Source organism: Platalea leucorodia, assembly GCF_965183815.1.
Source record: "Platalea leucorodia genome assembly, chromosome: 5".
NCBI classification, from domain to species: Eukaryota; Metazoa; Chordata; class Aves; order Pelecaniformes; family Threskiornithidae; genus Platalea; species Platalea leucorodia.
This window is the reverse complement of record NC_138827.1, coordinates 58,911,532-58,928,996: the sequence shown is the minus strand read 5'-3', so window position 1 is coordinate 58,928,996 and position 17,465 is coordinate 58,911,532. Positions and strand designations below refer to the sequence as shown.

At 42.1% G+C, this 17,465-nt stretch overlaps 1 protein-coding gene across 5 annotated transcripts in view; it reads right to left on the bottom strand.

The window, feature by feature from the left end:
* Positions 1-17,465, bottom strand: part of ADARB1 (adenosine deaminase RNA specific B1) — a 90,956-nt gene that overhangs the window by 41,770 nt on the left and 31,721 nt on the right. For 4 of the 5 annotated variants that reach the window (XR_014228400.1, XM_082314272.1, XM_082314270.1 and 1 more), the window contains one exon: positions 5,549-5,623. Coding sequence is in view for 4 of the 5 variants with exons in the window: in XM_082314272.1 (XP_082170398.1) it covers positions 5,549-5,576 (28 nt within the window). In the remaining variant the exon portion in view is untranslated. Of the gene's footprint in view, positions 1-5,548; positions 5,624-9,367; positions 9,477-17,465 lie in introns of those variants that run through there. The other variant, XM_082314273.1, reaches the window with a different exon arrangement.

Sequence of the window (17,465 nt, the reverse complement as noted above, 5' to 3'; positions counted from 1 at the left end):
CCTCTTAACATGCACACATCACTTCACCCAGGTTACAAAGCTGATGGAATGGTTACTAAATTTTCATTTATAACATCCTCCAGCAAAAGCTCGATAGGTTACTCCTTTCGGTGCTCAAAGAGAAAAAAAAGAAAAAAAAAAAAGATCAAAAGACAAAGCCAAAGTAGGAACACATTTTGTTAAATCACAGTAGCACAACAAAGAACTGTACAGTACTGAACATCGAATTCCAGTCAACTAATTCGGCCAGGAATGAAACACTAAATATTCTGAAGCATTTCATTGCTAGAAAGCTGCTAAATTTAATGAAGTATCTCTTGTAATGTTCAGTCACAAATTATATTGCCTGTAGCATGTGTGCTATAGAGCCACAACCGTCAATACACAGTGTTCATGCATATCTCTTCTTTTTATATATATATATATATATATAGTGAAGGAATCTAAGGACAATAGAGTGAATTTTTAGATCTTTAAATCTTCTTACCTGAAGCTGTAATGTCCAAATATTACATCTCATCTAAAACACCATTTTTGGAACATTGCTCTTACTAGCAGCACCAGGAATTTGCTATCAACCAATATGACTTTTAGGCTAAACAGAAATCATTTAGGTAACACTAATTAATGTTAGGTAACACTAATTAATGATTAACACTTAATCATTTAGGTAACACTAATTAATTAATTTTTATCTTTCTTTTTATATGAAGTCTGCTACCACTGCCTGTGGAAACCACAGAAGGAAAATACGGGTTGAATAGACTCCAGCTGAACGTAAAAAAAAAAGAACTTTTGCATGTAAGTACAGCAGCTGGAGGAACTCCTAATCCATCTCACGACAGAGGTAGGGGAAACAATGCCCTGACAGAGAGAGGGGACTTGTAGGAACCAGGAGAGAAACTCGCATGCTTACCTTGTCTCAATAAGAAAGATGGGAAGAAACCTACTCCTGGCCTGAGAGCTACTAGGCTTGTTAGCTTTGGAGAACCTGCAAGATGGAAGAAACTAGGAGAGAAATCAAGCAGGGAGCTAGCAGCCTGAGTCAAACCCAGAGACTACGAAAGTAGGCAAGTTTCTACATCGTGGAGGTGATCCACATCCAAGTCTTGCATGTGATGGAAAGAAAAAGACTTTCCGTGTGAACCAGAACCCAGGTTTGTTTCAACCCACAGAGTCACTGGACTGCAAGAAAGAGCAACTGCTTCTCAGGCTGACGGTGAAGATGTGCTTTCAGTCCTTTTCCTTAGCCTGTCCTTCCTGGCAGCGGTGAGGTCCTCTAATTATCTTAGGGCTGCAGAAGGTCTGACAGGTTAGTCAAAAAGTAAGAAAGATTAACCTGTTAAGGTCAGAGAAGTCATCTTGTTTAATCTTGTCCATACTCAGACATGGAGTAACTCCTCCAGCCCAGCCCCTTCCTGCTGTTCAGAAACAGCTCTCTCTTTTCCAGGCATCTCATCTTGTTAGAGAAGTTAAGAACGGCCTTACTAGCTCATCTTCCCCTTGCCTTCACATTTTTTTGAATTGCTTTTCAAGACCCCATAATCCCTTGGTATCCACGTCATTACACAATTCATGAAAACATCTTCCATTGCTTGCTTTGAACCCCCATCTGCTAGTCTCACTTAATGCATCTATTGTTTTTTATTTGCTGTTTTTTCAATTTGATGATTCTAATGTTAAACATCCTCTGCTATACATAATTTTACAGAGATCTCTAATATTTCAACCTTGTCATCCCTCCTCTGCACCGCAGGGATCTAACTGTCCCTTGTCCTGAGATCATCCTCTTCTCAGAGCAGCTCCTTATTTCCCCTGCATGCTTTCTGACATGGGAGGAGCAGATCTACAGCTGGATGCACTGTATATTTGCTCTTCTTGCTCTATTCTGCAGTCTTTTTCATTCTAGTAACACTGTTTTAGAGATCGTAAGACTTTGGGGAGTCTCTCACTCATTCAAAAGAGAATGAGGGAGGGCATCTTCACCCTCCGAAAGCTCAGATTCAGGATCCCATCATAGCTCAAGCTGGGAGCATCGGTACTCAAAAGGAGCAAAATTTTATTGCTCTAAAGCAGAGGTCATGGCAGACATGGATCACCACTCCATGCATGTTCTAAAAAACAGTTTAGATAATTTCAAAGTCTATCGGTCTGATTTGGAGACCAGTATTAAGCTTTGTGCTGCCAGCATCACAGCTAAAATAAGGCAGGAAAATGAGAACTGTGAATGCTAAAACACTCTTAGAAAGTATAAAGCATAGGAGAGAGCTGGCAGGAGAAAAAAAATTACTATCTATCTGATTTATAAAAAAAAAATCTCTGCATTCAGTAATGGATGGTCTTCATTACCCTTTTTTTCTTTTTTATTAAACTTTTATTGGGGTTGACAAGTGTCCATATGTTAACATCGTACATCTTGCCTCAGAAAGGTTACACAGACTTGGTGGATCTCCTAACATACTCAAAAATCAAGAGGTTTAAAAACAGCCTGATCCCAGATTTTAAATATACTTTCAAATCTATGCCTTTTCCAGTCTTTAAGTAAGTTTTCAAGAAATGAATGCTTTAGAGAGCTCTTTAAGGTTCCTCACGGCTGCTGTGTTTTCAACATTTTAAAGTAGCATTAATGCAGATATAAATACTTGATAATGGGATCCTGTTTTCTTAAACATTACTACCCATGATTTAAGAATAAGGCTTTTTTTCATAAGACTAGCTTATTTTCTAGTCACTAAAAATAGGTGAGAGCTTTGACTAGAGATTTGACTGACGTCTGTAGAAGCTGCCTTAGTAAAAATCATGATAGCTGACAGTATCACGTGCTTCAGTGGAAGAAAAGTCCTGCCCCTGAAATCTTGTTTGAGAGGTTTACAAACCCAAGAGCACTTGAAGAAGGAAAGCGGCATAGGAAATTTTCATGTCAGTAAAGAAAGAAATCTTCCGTTCAAGTGTGTTCATTTATTTTTGGTTTTATTTCCTGTAATTAAAAAGTGTCTGTAATTAAGATGCTTTATCCATTGGGGAACTTCCATTACCTGCTTGCTGAAAGACAACACTCTCCCTGGTCTATCTGATCTGGAGCACACTTAATTAAATTTAGATGACTCCTAGCTGAACTGAAAGATGTTTCTAGCTACCCCTTATACTCCTGCTCTCATTTACTGGCCTGGAGAAATTCTAAGTCAGTAATTTTTTCATAAAAACAGGCAGAAAAAAACATGTGATGTCTTCTGAGCATCATTTCAGAAAAAGAGGGAAAATGATCAAAGAGAAAGGCTAGGACAGCCACATGCTTAGTGTCCCAAGTGTTCTGCAAAATGCCCCACTTCTCCCTTGCCCATAAGGTAATCGATAAGGATAGGCAACAGGGTGAATTTATACCTAGCAAATCATTTCTTTCTATTGTATTGATGCTTCTGCAGGGCGCTCTGATTTGAGGCTCAGATAATATGCAGATGGGCTTCTGGCACAGATTCCTGGGGTGTTCAGAGTGCTGCAGACATACCCTCCATGCAAAGCAACAGAAAATCAAATAAAAATATTCTGAAAAAAATCTTTCCCCAAATCTCTTGTAACATCTTCTCTATGTTCAACAGATAAAGGAGGAAGACCTTAAAACCTGAAGTCTGAAACATTGTATTTTATCAGGGATATTAATGTAACCTTATCACTGTCTTACATTTCAGCTGAACTAATACAATTTTTAATCTGGCTTCTGTAGAGCAGTTCTAGTTATGCAACTGCAAGCTACAAATGTTGTATATGCCCACCTTCCTTTCCTGTAAGGCACTTCACAATCTTTAGAGACAGAAAAATACAGAAAGATAAATTTTTTTTTTTAAATCTTTGCATGAATCAAGGTGAAAAACTTAAGAATTTGAACTTTGATTTCTCCCCCCCAAACCCAATGATTTAACATTTCAAATTCATGATGTTTGTGTGGGCATACAGACACAGGAAGGTCTGCTTGCACCTTCTATTAACTGGGCTCATCCAAGTAGACATTGTTATCTGTAGTTTCCTTTCAAAACCATGGTACAGATGACATCTCACAACATACTTCTGGGAGACAACTGCAGTTACACAAACGCATGCCCCAAACCTATAACAACTCCACAGAGCCAGCCTCCTGACAAGACAAAAAGTTCAGTGAATGGTTTCCCATACTGAAGCACTAACACACAAAAAAAACGAGAAGCAGACAAAATTTGTGTATTTTGCTTAAGGACACTTACAGAATGCCCCTGTAAAGAGATAGTATTTTCTCCAGCTCAGGAAGGCACCTTTTATTCATGCTCAAATATACTCCTTATTGAGATAAGGGGATGTTTTATCCAAAAAAGGATGTGAATTATCCAATTACAGCTCTTTTACTTTTTTGAAGTCGTCCTTAGGGAGACCACTTTTAGAAACAGTTAAAGCATCCATCTGAAGTAATTTCTTTTATACCAAGGAAAAGAAAGCATTAGCAAGCTTATTCCAGTTAAGTTCACTCTTTCAGTTGAAGAAAAAAGATGCATTCTAGACCAGATAATATTTTTAGGGTTTTGGCGGGGGGGGGGGGGGGGGGGGGCGTTTGTGGGTTTTTTTGTTTGTTTGTTTGTTTTTAAACACAATGATCTAACTTCTTTATCTCCCAATAAAAATGTTCTGTAACTCCTTCAGACTGAACTACAACTCTTCTGCTGCAAAGCCTCCTACACTGCTGGGCTTTGTCAGTTTTGCCAGAGATGCGCCGTTTAGCCATCGTCGTTTAGGGGAAAAATAAGCACGTTTGTTATTATAACATACACAACTATTTACAGTCAAGCACAGCACATCAGCATAGCAGCAACAGAACATTTCTCTCATTCACAAAAAAAAGATAGCTGAAAGGCCAATAATAGTAAAAACATTTTTATAATATTTTAATGAGAACACTTTTCTCCACGGGTTATCAGATGTTAATTTATACCACAGAGCTAGCAATCTTGCAGCACTTTGCCAGTGTATGCATCAAGTTGATCACCATATTTGACTATTTTTGTGCTTAAACACATCTTCATAATTCAGTAGTTCAGGGTTGGAACAATCAGCATCTAATGAGAATAATCAGCCATGCAAGACCTGAGGGGAGCTCTTCTAGCTCCTCTTTTTGCTTTTCCTTCCTCCATTTCTGCTTTCGCTCATTTATTTTATGCACTTCAACTCCATCTCCTTCGTCTCACCACTCCCTTCTGACTGGTCCCTAACCCTTGGCATCAGCACTACTGGTATTCTCCCTCTCTTCTTCATTGCTGGTTCAATACAGGAAAATATTTTGTTTAATTGGTCAGTTGTTGGAAGAAAAATACAAGACACAAGGTATAACTAGAGTAGCATACAACCATGTGTATTTAAAACACTTCTAATGCAAAAGCTCCAATTCACTCTTCTATACTGTATTATAAAACATACAAAGAAATAATTTTAATTTGTGCTTCCGAAGTTTCTTCACAGTCATCCCTGTGCTCGTGAGAAAAAGTCACCTTCAGAAGCAATTATTACTGTGTAAATAAGCACATCTTACTCATGTTTTCTTCATCGTCTACATCCATTGTGAAATATTTTTGCTGGTTTCTTGGCTGGCGGAGACTGCTTCTGTCTGGAAAACAGAGAGTGGGATATTTAAGCTTTAAGGTACCTACATACAGGGTAAAGCATTAAATCTCCTTTAAAAGCAGTGGCCTCTGCACTGGCTTTGCTTTGGGCTGTCCACGGTTTTTGCTCAATTTTCACATAGTATTTCCCCAAAGTGCCTATTTCTGTAGCTGAGGTGCACTCTGCAGAATTGCAAATTCGACAAGGTTTGCAAGACTTGAGGTTTTTGTATGATGAACTACAATATTTTTTATCTGAAAGAGTATGTAAACTACTTTATCTCACTACCATTTTTTTTAAAACTCCAAAATAATGTCAAATCCACTCTATAGGTTACCACACAGACAATTCAAGCAGTCAAAACACTGAAGATGCAGTTTTTACCCAGCACCAAACTGATCAATGTCTGTTTGGTTTGGTTAAATCCTGACCCAAGATCCGTCCTAAAACTGAGATGATCATCTGAGATGATCATCAATGACTGAAAGATGTAGCCCCGTATCAGGCGAAGGACAGAGTGGGTAATGTAACCCTCTCCCCTACATGTGGATTTTCTTATTAACTGAAATGTTCAGATGATATTACATATAGGTTATCTAGCTGTGGGGAAACAGACTTTATTAACCACAGGGACTTCCATTTCAAGAGAGACCAAACTAAAGGTAAATATAAGCATCTGACATGCAAAAGACGTAATCTACCTAGCATTTGGTTTGAAAGAAGGCACGACTTTTACCCAAATCAAAAGCACTTATTTAAGGGTGATGGGTTTGTGGTTTGGTTTTGGTTTTTTCATTATGCCAGTTTTTTTTTCCTGAAAACTAATCAAGTACATTGTAACTGTTGCTTTCTAGGTAATTGCTCCAATCTCATAATGCCACGAGTGCTCCAACAGGGAGCACTGAACCCCAAAACCATGCAGGGACTTATACTTTTAACAAAAGATCCATTATTATAGTGAGGAAAAAGTGGTGGAGCATTAACGGGTTTTGCATTCTTACACTGGAGTGGATCAAACCATGGAAATTTGCCTTGTACTTGCCAATCTGTTGTGCATTTGCCTCTTAGCTTTTCTGAAGCATTAACAACTAAGCATTGCACTTTCCATGTTCTGCATTGCCATTTTTTTTTTTTTAATATAATGCATTCATTTTCTGCTGATTCTTTGTGACAATTAAGTGTTTGGAACTTACCTGAAGAGAGTTAAGTCCAATACAAATGCAAAATCATTCTGTCATAATCTAGTCTTGTGTAACATCTGTAAACTTTGATTCCTTTTGCTGACAATCAGATTCAATTAAGATTGAAGTCCTACTTTTAAGTGCATCTTTGATCCTACTCTGAAGCTATTACAAATAGGCCACAGAAATCACGGGGCAAAAGTTCAACCTTCTTTTGTTATTTCCAATAATACAATTATCTCCCAGCAGAGTTTCAGTCTTCTTCTTAGCTTGCTTTTACCATCTTTTACATAATTTTACAGTATCAATTCTAATTATCCATGGACATTTTACTTACACTGTACATATCTTATAAGTTAACGACTGCATGGATACCTTCGGGTAAGTGTTCGGCATACTGCGGACTTGGCAGAACAAGCGATACCCGATTCAGCCCAAGGCTGTGGTCACATATGCCAGATCAGATGAGGGAACTGATTCTCACCACCGGTATATCGCTACTGGTACCAGTAAAAATATCTGGGTGCTGTGGCTGGCAAGAAGAGAGGCACAGTGATGCCTTAAGAGGATACTGCCAGGAATGGTAACACGTTGTGAAACCAAGGGCGAGGCTGCAGCTGGAAGGGATGGGGAGAACAAGGTGGGAAGCAGAGGATTTTTGCACCTTCAAAAGCATGGGAACACTGGAAGGTAGGTGGCATAAAAGATGATGCTTGGTTTCACGCTTCTGCATGGGCTGGCACAAGTTACAACACTAAAGTATTTGCTCTATTATATTACGTTTTGCCCTTCCCTCAGTGAGTACACACATCTGTGTCTCTCATCCAGCTACCAACATCAAATATTTAGGAACTTCAGTGCTTTGAGACTTCTTTAAGTGTCAGCACTGGTGGAAATCAGACAACAGAGTCAAAAGTTATCAAGAAGAGGAACCATATAAACCAACATGGTCACTTGATAAGGTTGACACAATAAAATCAACATGCATTTTAACATAGCCAAATGCCTGCTCTGTAACAATGAATTTGTTCCATCTCTCTTCCCACCTCTTGGGGGAAAATCTAGCTTTAATTCCACTCTACATTAAAACTGTAGTCAGCTTTAGCTAGTAAACAAAAGGCAGAACTTTGCACTGATGTTGTTTTTAATGCACAGTTTGCATACTATAGTAATCCGACTGCATAGTATGTTATTACCAAGTTTCGCAAAAAGAAACTAGCAATTCCACCCCTTTATTATCTTAGTAGACACTTCATACAAAAGCATGGCGCAAATCCAGAGTCCAGATCTAAACTCCAAACATAATGTTCTGTTTTGTTCTTTTTTAAGTCAATTTGGTTTTATCTTTACTAACATAAGAAGGAACAAAAAAATCCCACAAAAACTTCCATCCAAGAATAAAAGATATGTAGGAATACAGAAACAAGTAATACAGCTAATTGCTCGACAATAGTATAACCCACAGGGATGATGCATGTGCAGTCCTCCTCCAGCACCGCAGCCACAGAAGCAGCACTAATCACCCGTGTAGTCCAAACAGCTGGCTGAACCATTGATCTACTGATCAACACAAACTTCATCGCTGACCTGCCAGGAGATGACTTCAGGACAGGATAACTGCATGACCTGCCCAGTGAAACTGTCACTTCAAAAAACAGTTTTTTGTAAAACTGCCACCACTGGCATATAAGTGATTAAAATGTAAATGTTAAGGGTGTATAACAGAAATGTCAAGAAACTTGTATTCCAAAAATAAATACTAGATACTGAGAAATGAAGAATGACATTAAAATATACATATAGATGTGTAAGTTTGCAACTTTAACATCCATGCTAAATATTGTTATTCAGTAATTTAAACCAATGAAATCTGTTTATCCTCAACTAAACAAATCCTCAGCACACTACTATTTGCAATCTTCACAGCTTACTTTTCACTGCAGGAGTAAGCAGCCCTTACTGAAAATGTAAAATGTGCCTTTAGCAATCATTACACTAATTAATGCTATGCCTCTAATAGTAGAATGAGAAGGAAATATATCTCTATGTTTGTCACCATTTCACACACAGTTTCAAAAACAAAGTTCACATGCCTGCAGATATCCTGAATTTCCTACCACCACTCCAAAATGTTTATAATCATCCCAGTTTGTGACCTGAACGAGTGTCTTTGCTCAGGCAAGACAATTCCTTTTCACTCCCCAGCCCTGTCTGGAGAAGACACTGATTTAAGTAAAGAGGATTCTGCACAAACAGGGAGGAGAGGCAGTGACAAAAGATGCAAAAACACACTTCTGAGCACAATGAAGCTGTTCAGATTCCCCACTAGCCAGATAGCATAAAGCAGATCGTAAAAATATGACAAGTAAGACAAGCAGTAAAACTCCCTGCTAATTTTGTCACCAGCAGTGCAGAATTTCAAGGGGCACAGAGCTAAAATACTTGACCCACACGTACTACTTCTCCTGAGACTCGCAGGAGTGCCTAAAACAAATCACAGAATTTCCACAACTTTTTTTTTTTATCCAAAGACTATGTACAAAATGACTATGTAAAGTCCATCTTACATGCATCAAAGCTTTGGGTAAACTGTGGGTTTCGGAGCGGCAATCTCTCTTCCGTGCCCCTGTCATCATTCACCTTGTGTACCACAACCTCTCCACTGGTCTGTAACAAATCCTGTTTTCCAGGTAACGTGCATATTCAAAGAGCTTCTTAGGCCATCGCTTCCAGCCTGGGTACACATACACGCACTCATCTTCTACACAGCGGGTTGCTCTCCTTCCTCCATCCCTTTTGCTTCACAGAAAACTTGTGTGGTTCTTCACACCAGCCCAGCTCCATCACCACTTCCATACGGCTGTGAGACCAACTGGAACTTCATGCCACAAAGACATCAGCTGTGACTGTCATACCAGGCTTTTGTGTGAGCTGTATCACATCAGGAACGAGCTCCCTGTAAGTATCCAGAAAGCTATATTATCCTCTCAAATTCTACCCCAAAGCTCTCTTCTGCTGCAATGCCCAAAGGTCCTAGAAACTGCTACCCAGGAGCAGGTCTGTGAGCCCACATCGCATTGCTGACCTTGCAACACCACTTAACATACCATTTACCTTTCCTCCCACACCACTAAAACTGATAGGCTTCACCCCCTCAGATGCTCATGCCTTGTTTGACACAGCACGAGACAGCTCCAGCCCCAAGGCAAATCCCTTTAGCATTGGAGGACCACTGACATACTACTGTAGGTGGGCTATTCCTCATCTGAGCTAAAATACTCATGATGACCTGAGGGGGATGCAGAACTTCCCATCGTGTTTTATCCCAGCTGCAGGCTACAGCAGCCACAATCCTGGCCACTTCAGGCTGGCTAGCAGAGTCCCTGTCTTGTGACAGCATCTGTCCCAGTGCAATAATGGGGAAACAAACAAATCAGTAACTAAAGTTGCCATAAACTGGTGCGTTTTACTAAGCAGAGTAAAACAAACAAATCACCTCAATCACTCTTTATTTAGGTAGAGTTTAGGAGTTAGAAAAGCATTTGAAACATACAAGTGGGAGCTGATGAGACTTCCCTTTCTTTCCGACTTCAACGGCTTCTTGATTTCATCCATACACTGAAATATGCCCCACTGTGCTGAATGGGGCAGCAGAGTCGCCTCTACTGCTTAATACTGAAAGAAATACCAGCCTTTTCACTGCAGGTGAATGTGTTGCTGTGCTAGTGTGTTATGCTGAACAAGAAATTGCAAATGTGCGTATTATTTAACGTTGGCAAGTGTGTGTTTTATTGCCTTTCTTGCAGTACCACCTGTCCCTAGACCCACTGTCACTGGGGGCTGGAGTAGCGATGCTTGCATCAATGCCAAGTACACAAGTGCCAGCAATAACCAATGAACAACAAATACTTACTGAGGAAGAAGGCACGAGTGAGAGAACTGGGAAGGGAAAACAGTTATTTTCCAAAGTAAGTCAAAAGAAATGCCTACAGCTTGGAAACAAATACTTTCATGTAGGATGTGCATGCCCAAGAGCGCAGTGGGAGGAAAGGAGGACAGGACGCCCAGGCACCCTACTTTGCTTTTTGCTGGAGTGCTACACAAACGAACGGCGAGAAACACCGAGCTGCTGAGATTTCCCCGGTCCCATTTGGAAAGCAACAGACTTTGGAAAGAAGACACCACTTCAGAAAATCAGAGACGTTGTCCTAGTGCGTACTCTGAACAACACATTCAAGAAGACGTCTGCCATCAGTCAGGCTCTCTGCAACGCAACAGCTCAAGGCAGGCTACCGTCAGGCAGGCAGGACCACATCCCTGCCTGATCCAGGTCTCCATAAGACCTGGAAACGCCTTGCTCATCAATTTTTAATGACAAAGCATGCCATGCTTCCACTGCGGCAGCACCAGATTGGGCGTCTCTATCGCACCTGGTCACGATCCTCGCTAAAGCAGATGGACAGAGGAAGGGGAGAGGATCATGCAAATCACATAAGCCTTTTTCCCTTAAAGAGATTAGAAATTTGAGCAGAACTTTTGCTAAACAGGCTATTCTTATTTGCTCTATAAAAGCTGCTTAAATTTGCTTTCCTATTACCATAGAGAAAGCCTGATTCCAATCCTAATTAACTCTGTACTATCAATAAGGCTATAACTCTTGACATACTAATCTTACCACCAACCAGATTATCTATTATGTATATTATGGACAGTATTATGCACAGTTATGTATAGCAATTAAGAGAAAACATTTCTCTACGGTAACAGAAGAAGCGCCACTCATTCATATCAGCTCAGATACCACAGTCAACATATATTTAAAATCCAGCTGTGCCATAAAAATAAAAATTGTGTCTACAAAAGGTGAAATTTTTTTGTGGGCTACAAAAAATGTTTATGCATTATCACAAAAGCATCAGTATTTTATTTCATCATAATGATGCATATTTCATGACAACCAAGCATGGACCAACAAGGCATTTTGGCATCAGAATCGAACTCCGACATCTCCATAGTGTTACCGGCCTGTTGTACACCATGATGAATTTGGGAAGGTGATGCTTGCTTGTTTTCAAGCTACCCCTGCCAGTACCGTATATTGTACGTTTGTACACAGTACGTCATGTAAACTATATGTACTTACTAACCACATCTCCTGGTTTCAGCTGGGATAGAGTTAATTTTCTTCCTACTAGCTGGTACAGTGCTGTGTTTTGGATTTAGGATGAGAATTATGTTGATAATACACGGATGTTTTAGTTGTTGCTAAGTAGTGCTTACACTAGTCAAGGACTTTTCAGCTTCCCATACTCTGCCAGGGGCACAAGAAGCTGGGAGGGAGCAAAGCCAGGACAGCTGACCCAGACCAGCCAAAGGGCTACTCCATACCATATGATGTCATGCTCAGTATATAAACTGGGGGAGTTGGACAGGGGGGCAGTGCTCGCTGCTTGGGGACGGGCTGGGCATCGGTCGGCGGGTGGTGAGAAATTGTACAGTGTATCACTTGCTCTGTATATTATTATTGTATTACATTATTATTATTATTACTATTACCACTATTCTATTTTATTTTACTTCAGTTATTAAACTGTTCTTATGTCAACCCACGAGTTTTCTCACTTTCACCCTTCTGATTCTCTCCCCCATCCCACCAGGGGGTGGGGGTGGGGAGAGTGAGCGGCTGTGTGGTGGTTAGTTGCTGGCTGGGGTTAAACCATGACACCACATTTGGTGATTTAAAACATAAAACTGAAGCAAGTGTGAAGACTTAATACACTCTCCCTTGAACTGATCAGCAAAGACAACAAAACCAAAGTGATACTTTTTTTAACTATTAATTGAAACCAAAACATATTTATTGTTTAAAAAGCACGCACTTCAAATATGTTTGGAAAAAAGGTAAGATGTTCTAGAAGTACTGTATTCCAAAAGACGTTATGCTTTCCAAGCTTGTGAGTATCAGTTCAGGATAAATTTTCCTTGAAAATAAATTAATTATTAGAAAAAGGACCCAGAAGGTTGTTCAAAAATTAACTTTCCTTTTGAGTAAAGATTCTTTTCAGAATTATTTATTTCAATGTGTATGAAACAGTAAAATAAAATACTCCCAAGACAATAAAATGCTTTAAAAGCTTTAGGCAGTTGAGGTATTCCTAAAGACCACAGGTAGCTTTACATCAATTTTAAAAAGTCCACATCACCACCACATACACATGACTGAATAAAGATTAAATGCATAAGCAGGTGGCTAAGAAATTCTTATCTGTGCCCAGAGTCAACTGCAATTATCACTGTGCCAGGCCAGAGAGATTTTGGGAGAGTGAGAGCTGATGCAAGTATCAGGTCTGAGCTTGAATTAGAAGAAAAATAGGAAGAAGTTAGCTCTCCTTTTGATTTATTGCTCTCAGAAGCATGATGCCCAGCAGTGTTCAAGCCTCACAACCCAGACAGAGCGTCACCACTGTCCTAACAAATCCAGTTTTCAAAACTCACGTTTGCTGCTGCCTGAACTTGGAGGGAGGGTAGGAAAACGAGTCTGCAGCACAAGCCAGGCAGCTGGCACAGCAACCGCCTTGGTCTGTGCTGTTACTCAGATGTTGCTTAAAGCTTAAGTATTTATTAAGATAAGCTTTTATATCCCTGTTGACACTAAACACAAATCTTGGTGCTTTGCTAGGTAGGCTCAGACCTGGCTTAATTTTTCCATTAGTTTTAGCCTTGGTGACTATTTTTGAAGCACAGTATAGAGACTTTTTTCCCCTCCCGGGGCGGGGGGGGGGGAACCAAAAACCAAAAACCAGAACCAAAACCAAACAACAACCAATGTTCTTACTGAAGTACTAGAGCTGCTAAGGAAACATTTTACTGTACTGCCATATTTGCATTATATAGCATCAGCACAGAATCATAGAATTGTTAAGGTTGGAAAAGACCCTTAAGATCATCGAGTCCAACCGTTAATCTAGCACTGCCAAGTCCACCGCTAAACCATGTCCCTAAGCACCACATCTACACGTCTTTTAAATACCTCCAGGGATGGAAACTCAACCACTTCCCTGGGCAGCCTGGTCCAGTGCCTGACTACCCTTTCGGTGAAGAAGTTTTCCCTAATATCCAACCTAAACTTCCCCTGGTTGAACTTGAGGCCGTTTCCTCTTGTCCTATCACTTGTTTCTTGGGAGAAGAGACTGACCCCCACCTCGCTACAACCTCCTTTCAGGGAGTTGTAGAGAGCAATAAGGTCTCCCCTCAGCCTCCTCTTCTCCAGGCTAAACAACCCCAGCTCCCTCAGCCGCTCCTCATAAGACTTGTGCTCCAGACCCTGCACCAGCTTCGTTGCCCTTCTTTGGACACGCTCCAGCACCTCAATGTCCTTCTTGTAGTGAGGGGGCCCAAAACTGAACACAGCACTCGAGGTGTGGACTCACCAGTGCCAAATACAGGGGCACTATCACCTCCCTGGTCCTGCTGGCCACACTGTTCTTGATACAAGACAGGATGCCATTGGCCCTCTTGGCCACCTGAGCACACTGCTGGCTCATGTTCATGCAGCTGTCAACCAACACCCCCAGGTCCTTTTCTGCCAGGCAGCTCTCCAGCCACTCCTCCCCCAGCCTGTAGTGTTGCATGGGGTTGTTGTGACCCACAACAACCCCATGCTCAGTGCAGGACCCGGCACTGAGCCTTGTTGAGTCTCATACACTTGGCCCCAGCCCAATGATCCAGCCTGTCCAGGTCCCTCTGTAGGGCCTTGCTACCCTCCACCAGATCGACACTTCCACCCAACTTGGTGCCATCTGCAAACTTACTGAGGGTGCACTCCATCCCCTCATCCAGATCAGCAATGAAGATATTGAACAGGACTGGCCCCAACACTGAGCCCTGGGGAACACCACTCATGACCAGCAGCCAACTGGATTTGACTCCATTCACCACCACTCTCTGGGCTCGGCCATCCAGCCAGTTTTTAACCCAGCAGAGAGTGCACTTATCCAAGCCGTGAGCAGCCAGCTTCTCCAGGAGAATCCTGTGGGAGACAGCGTCAAAGGCCTTACTAAAGTCCAAGTACACAACATCTACAGCCTTGCCCTCATCCACTAAGCAGGTCACCTTGTCATAGGAGGAGACCAGGCTAGTGAAGCAGGACCTCCCTTTCATAAACCCACGCTGGCTGAGCCTGATCCCCCAGTTGTCCCGCACGTGCTGCGTAATGACACTCAAGATGATGTGCTCCATGGCCTTTCCTGGCACCGAGGTCAGGCTGACAGGCCTGTAGTTCCCCGGATCCTCCTTCCGACCCTTCTTGAAGAGCAGCGTCACATTTGCTAACTTCCAGTCATCTGGGACCTCCCCGGTTGACCAGGACTGCTGATAATGATGGAGAGTGGCTTGGCAAGCTCCTCTGCCAGCTCCCTCAGTATCCTTGGGTGGATCCTGTCTGGCCCCACAGACTTGTGGGCATCTAGATGGAGGAGCAGGTCAGTGACTGCCACCTCTTCGACAACTGGGGCTTTATTCTGCATCCTATCTCCATTCCCCAGCTCAGGGGCCTGAAAACCCCAAGGATGACCAGTCTGACTATGAAAGACTGAGGCAAAGAAGGCATTAAGTGCCTCAGCCTTCTCCTCATCCTTCGTGGCAAGGCTACCTTCTGCATCCAACAAAGGATGGAGATTCTCCCTGGCCCTCCTTTTGTTGCTGATATATTTGTAAAAACATTTTTTGTTATCTTTAACGCCGGTGCCCAGTTTAAGTTCTAGCTGGGCCTTCGCCTTTCTAATCTTCTCCCTGCATAACCTCACAACATCCTTGTAGCCCTCCTGAGTCGCCTGCCCCTTCTTCCAAAGGTGGTAAGCTCTCCTTTTTTTCCTGAGTTCCAGCCAAAGCTCTCTGTTCAGCCAGGCCAGTCTTCTCCCCTGCCTGCTCGACTTGTGGCACATGGGGATGGCCTGCCCCTGTGCCTTTGAGATTTCCTTCTTGAATAACATCCAGCCTTCCTGGACTCCTTTGCCCTTCAGGACTGCCCCCCAAGGGACTCTGTTAACCGGACTCCTGAACAATCCAAGGTCTGCCCTTCTGAAGTTCAGGGTAGTGGTTTTGCTGACCCCCTTCCTTACTTCTCCAAGAATTGAAAACTCTATCATTTCATGGTCGCTGAGCCCAAGACAGCCTCCGACCACCACATCACCCACCAGGAAGTTATCTCCCACACACTCCAGGAACCTCCGAGACTGCTTTCTCTCTGCTGTGTTGTATTTCCAGCAGATATCTGGTAAATTGAAGTCTCCCACGAGAACAAGGGCTAGAGATTGTGAGACTTCAGCCAACCGCTTGTAGAATATTTCATCTGTTTCCTCATCCTGGCTGGGTGGTCTATAACAGACTCCCACCAGGATATCTGCCTTATTAGCTTTCCCTCTGATCTCTACCCATAAGCACTCAACCTTATCATTCATTACCTTTGTTGAGCTCTAGACATTCAAAACACTCTCTAACGTACAAGGCTACCCCACCACCTCTCCTTCCTTGCCTGTCCCTTCTAAAGAGCTTGTGGCCATCCATTGCAGCACTCCAGTTGTGTGAGTCCTCCCACCATGTTTCTGTGATGGCGACCACATCATAGTTTTCGTGCCGCACAGTGGCTTCCAGCTCCTCCTGTTTATTGCCCATGCTGCGTGCATTGGTGTAAATGCACTTCAGTTGGGCTATAGATCTTTTATCCAACACAGGCATGCTACCCCTAGGCTCATCCCTAGCAAGCCTGGTTTTATCCCCTTCCCCCTTTGAATCTAGTTTAAAGCTCTCTCAATGAGGCCTGCTAGCTCCTGAGACAGAATCCTTTTCCCTCTTTGCGACAGGTGAACCCCATCTGTCTCCAGCAGGCCTGGTGCCATGTAAACTGCCCCATGATTGAAAAACCCAAAATTCCACTGCTGGCACCAGCCTCTGAGCCACGTGTTAATGAGGTGGGTCTTCCTGTTCCTTTCCATATGCCTCCCGGCTACTGACGGGATGGAGGAAAACACTACCTGCATAACTCCAGTATAACAAGAGGAAATTAGTTGACTGTAATAGGACTTGTAAATAATTGTCACCTTACTTTAGCACATCAAACTGGCTCCAGTTACTCCTGCAGCACCACGGCTTGCTCAAGGACAAAAGACTTGGACAATTCCTGTTTGAATTACTACAGAGGTGATCAGCAAGCTACCTGAACCGAGCCACAAGTGAGAAATGCTGTACAGCTGCCTCATGCTGCTGTACCAGGGATAAACCCTCCTGAGGAGCTGGGTTATCCATCTGGGTTCAGCACCACATCCACACAGCTGAACATCCTGTTCCTCCAGCCTGAAGTAGAGGAAAAGCAAGCTCCTATCTGCTAAAAGCATAGGTAAAGAGAACCCCAGTTGCATAAATATTTGTATAAATTAATGTCAACTGTTGGTGGCATTACTGAAGTTTATAAGAGACAGAATTTGCACAGATTTTGGGTTTTTTTTAATTAAATAAGTGTGGTAAACAGATTTTTGGAAGCATCAATTAAGATGAACAGCCAGGAAGAAGGATGAGTAATAGAAGAGCTTTAAGGCACGTAAGAGATGCAATGCTAAAGCAATAAATGATGCAACCAAATGACACTAAGCTGTCTGTCCACATTTTCTA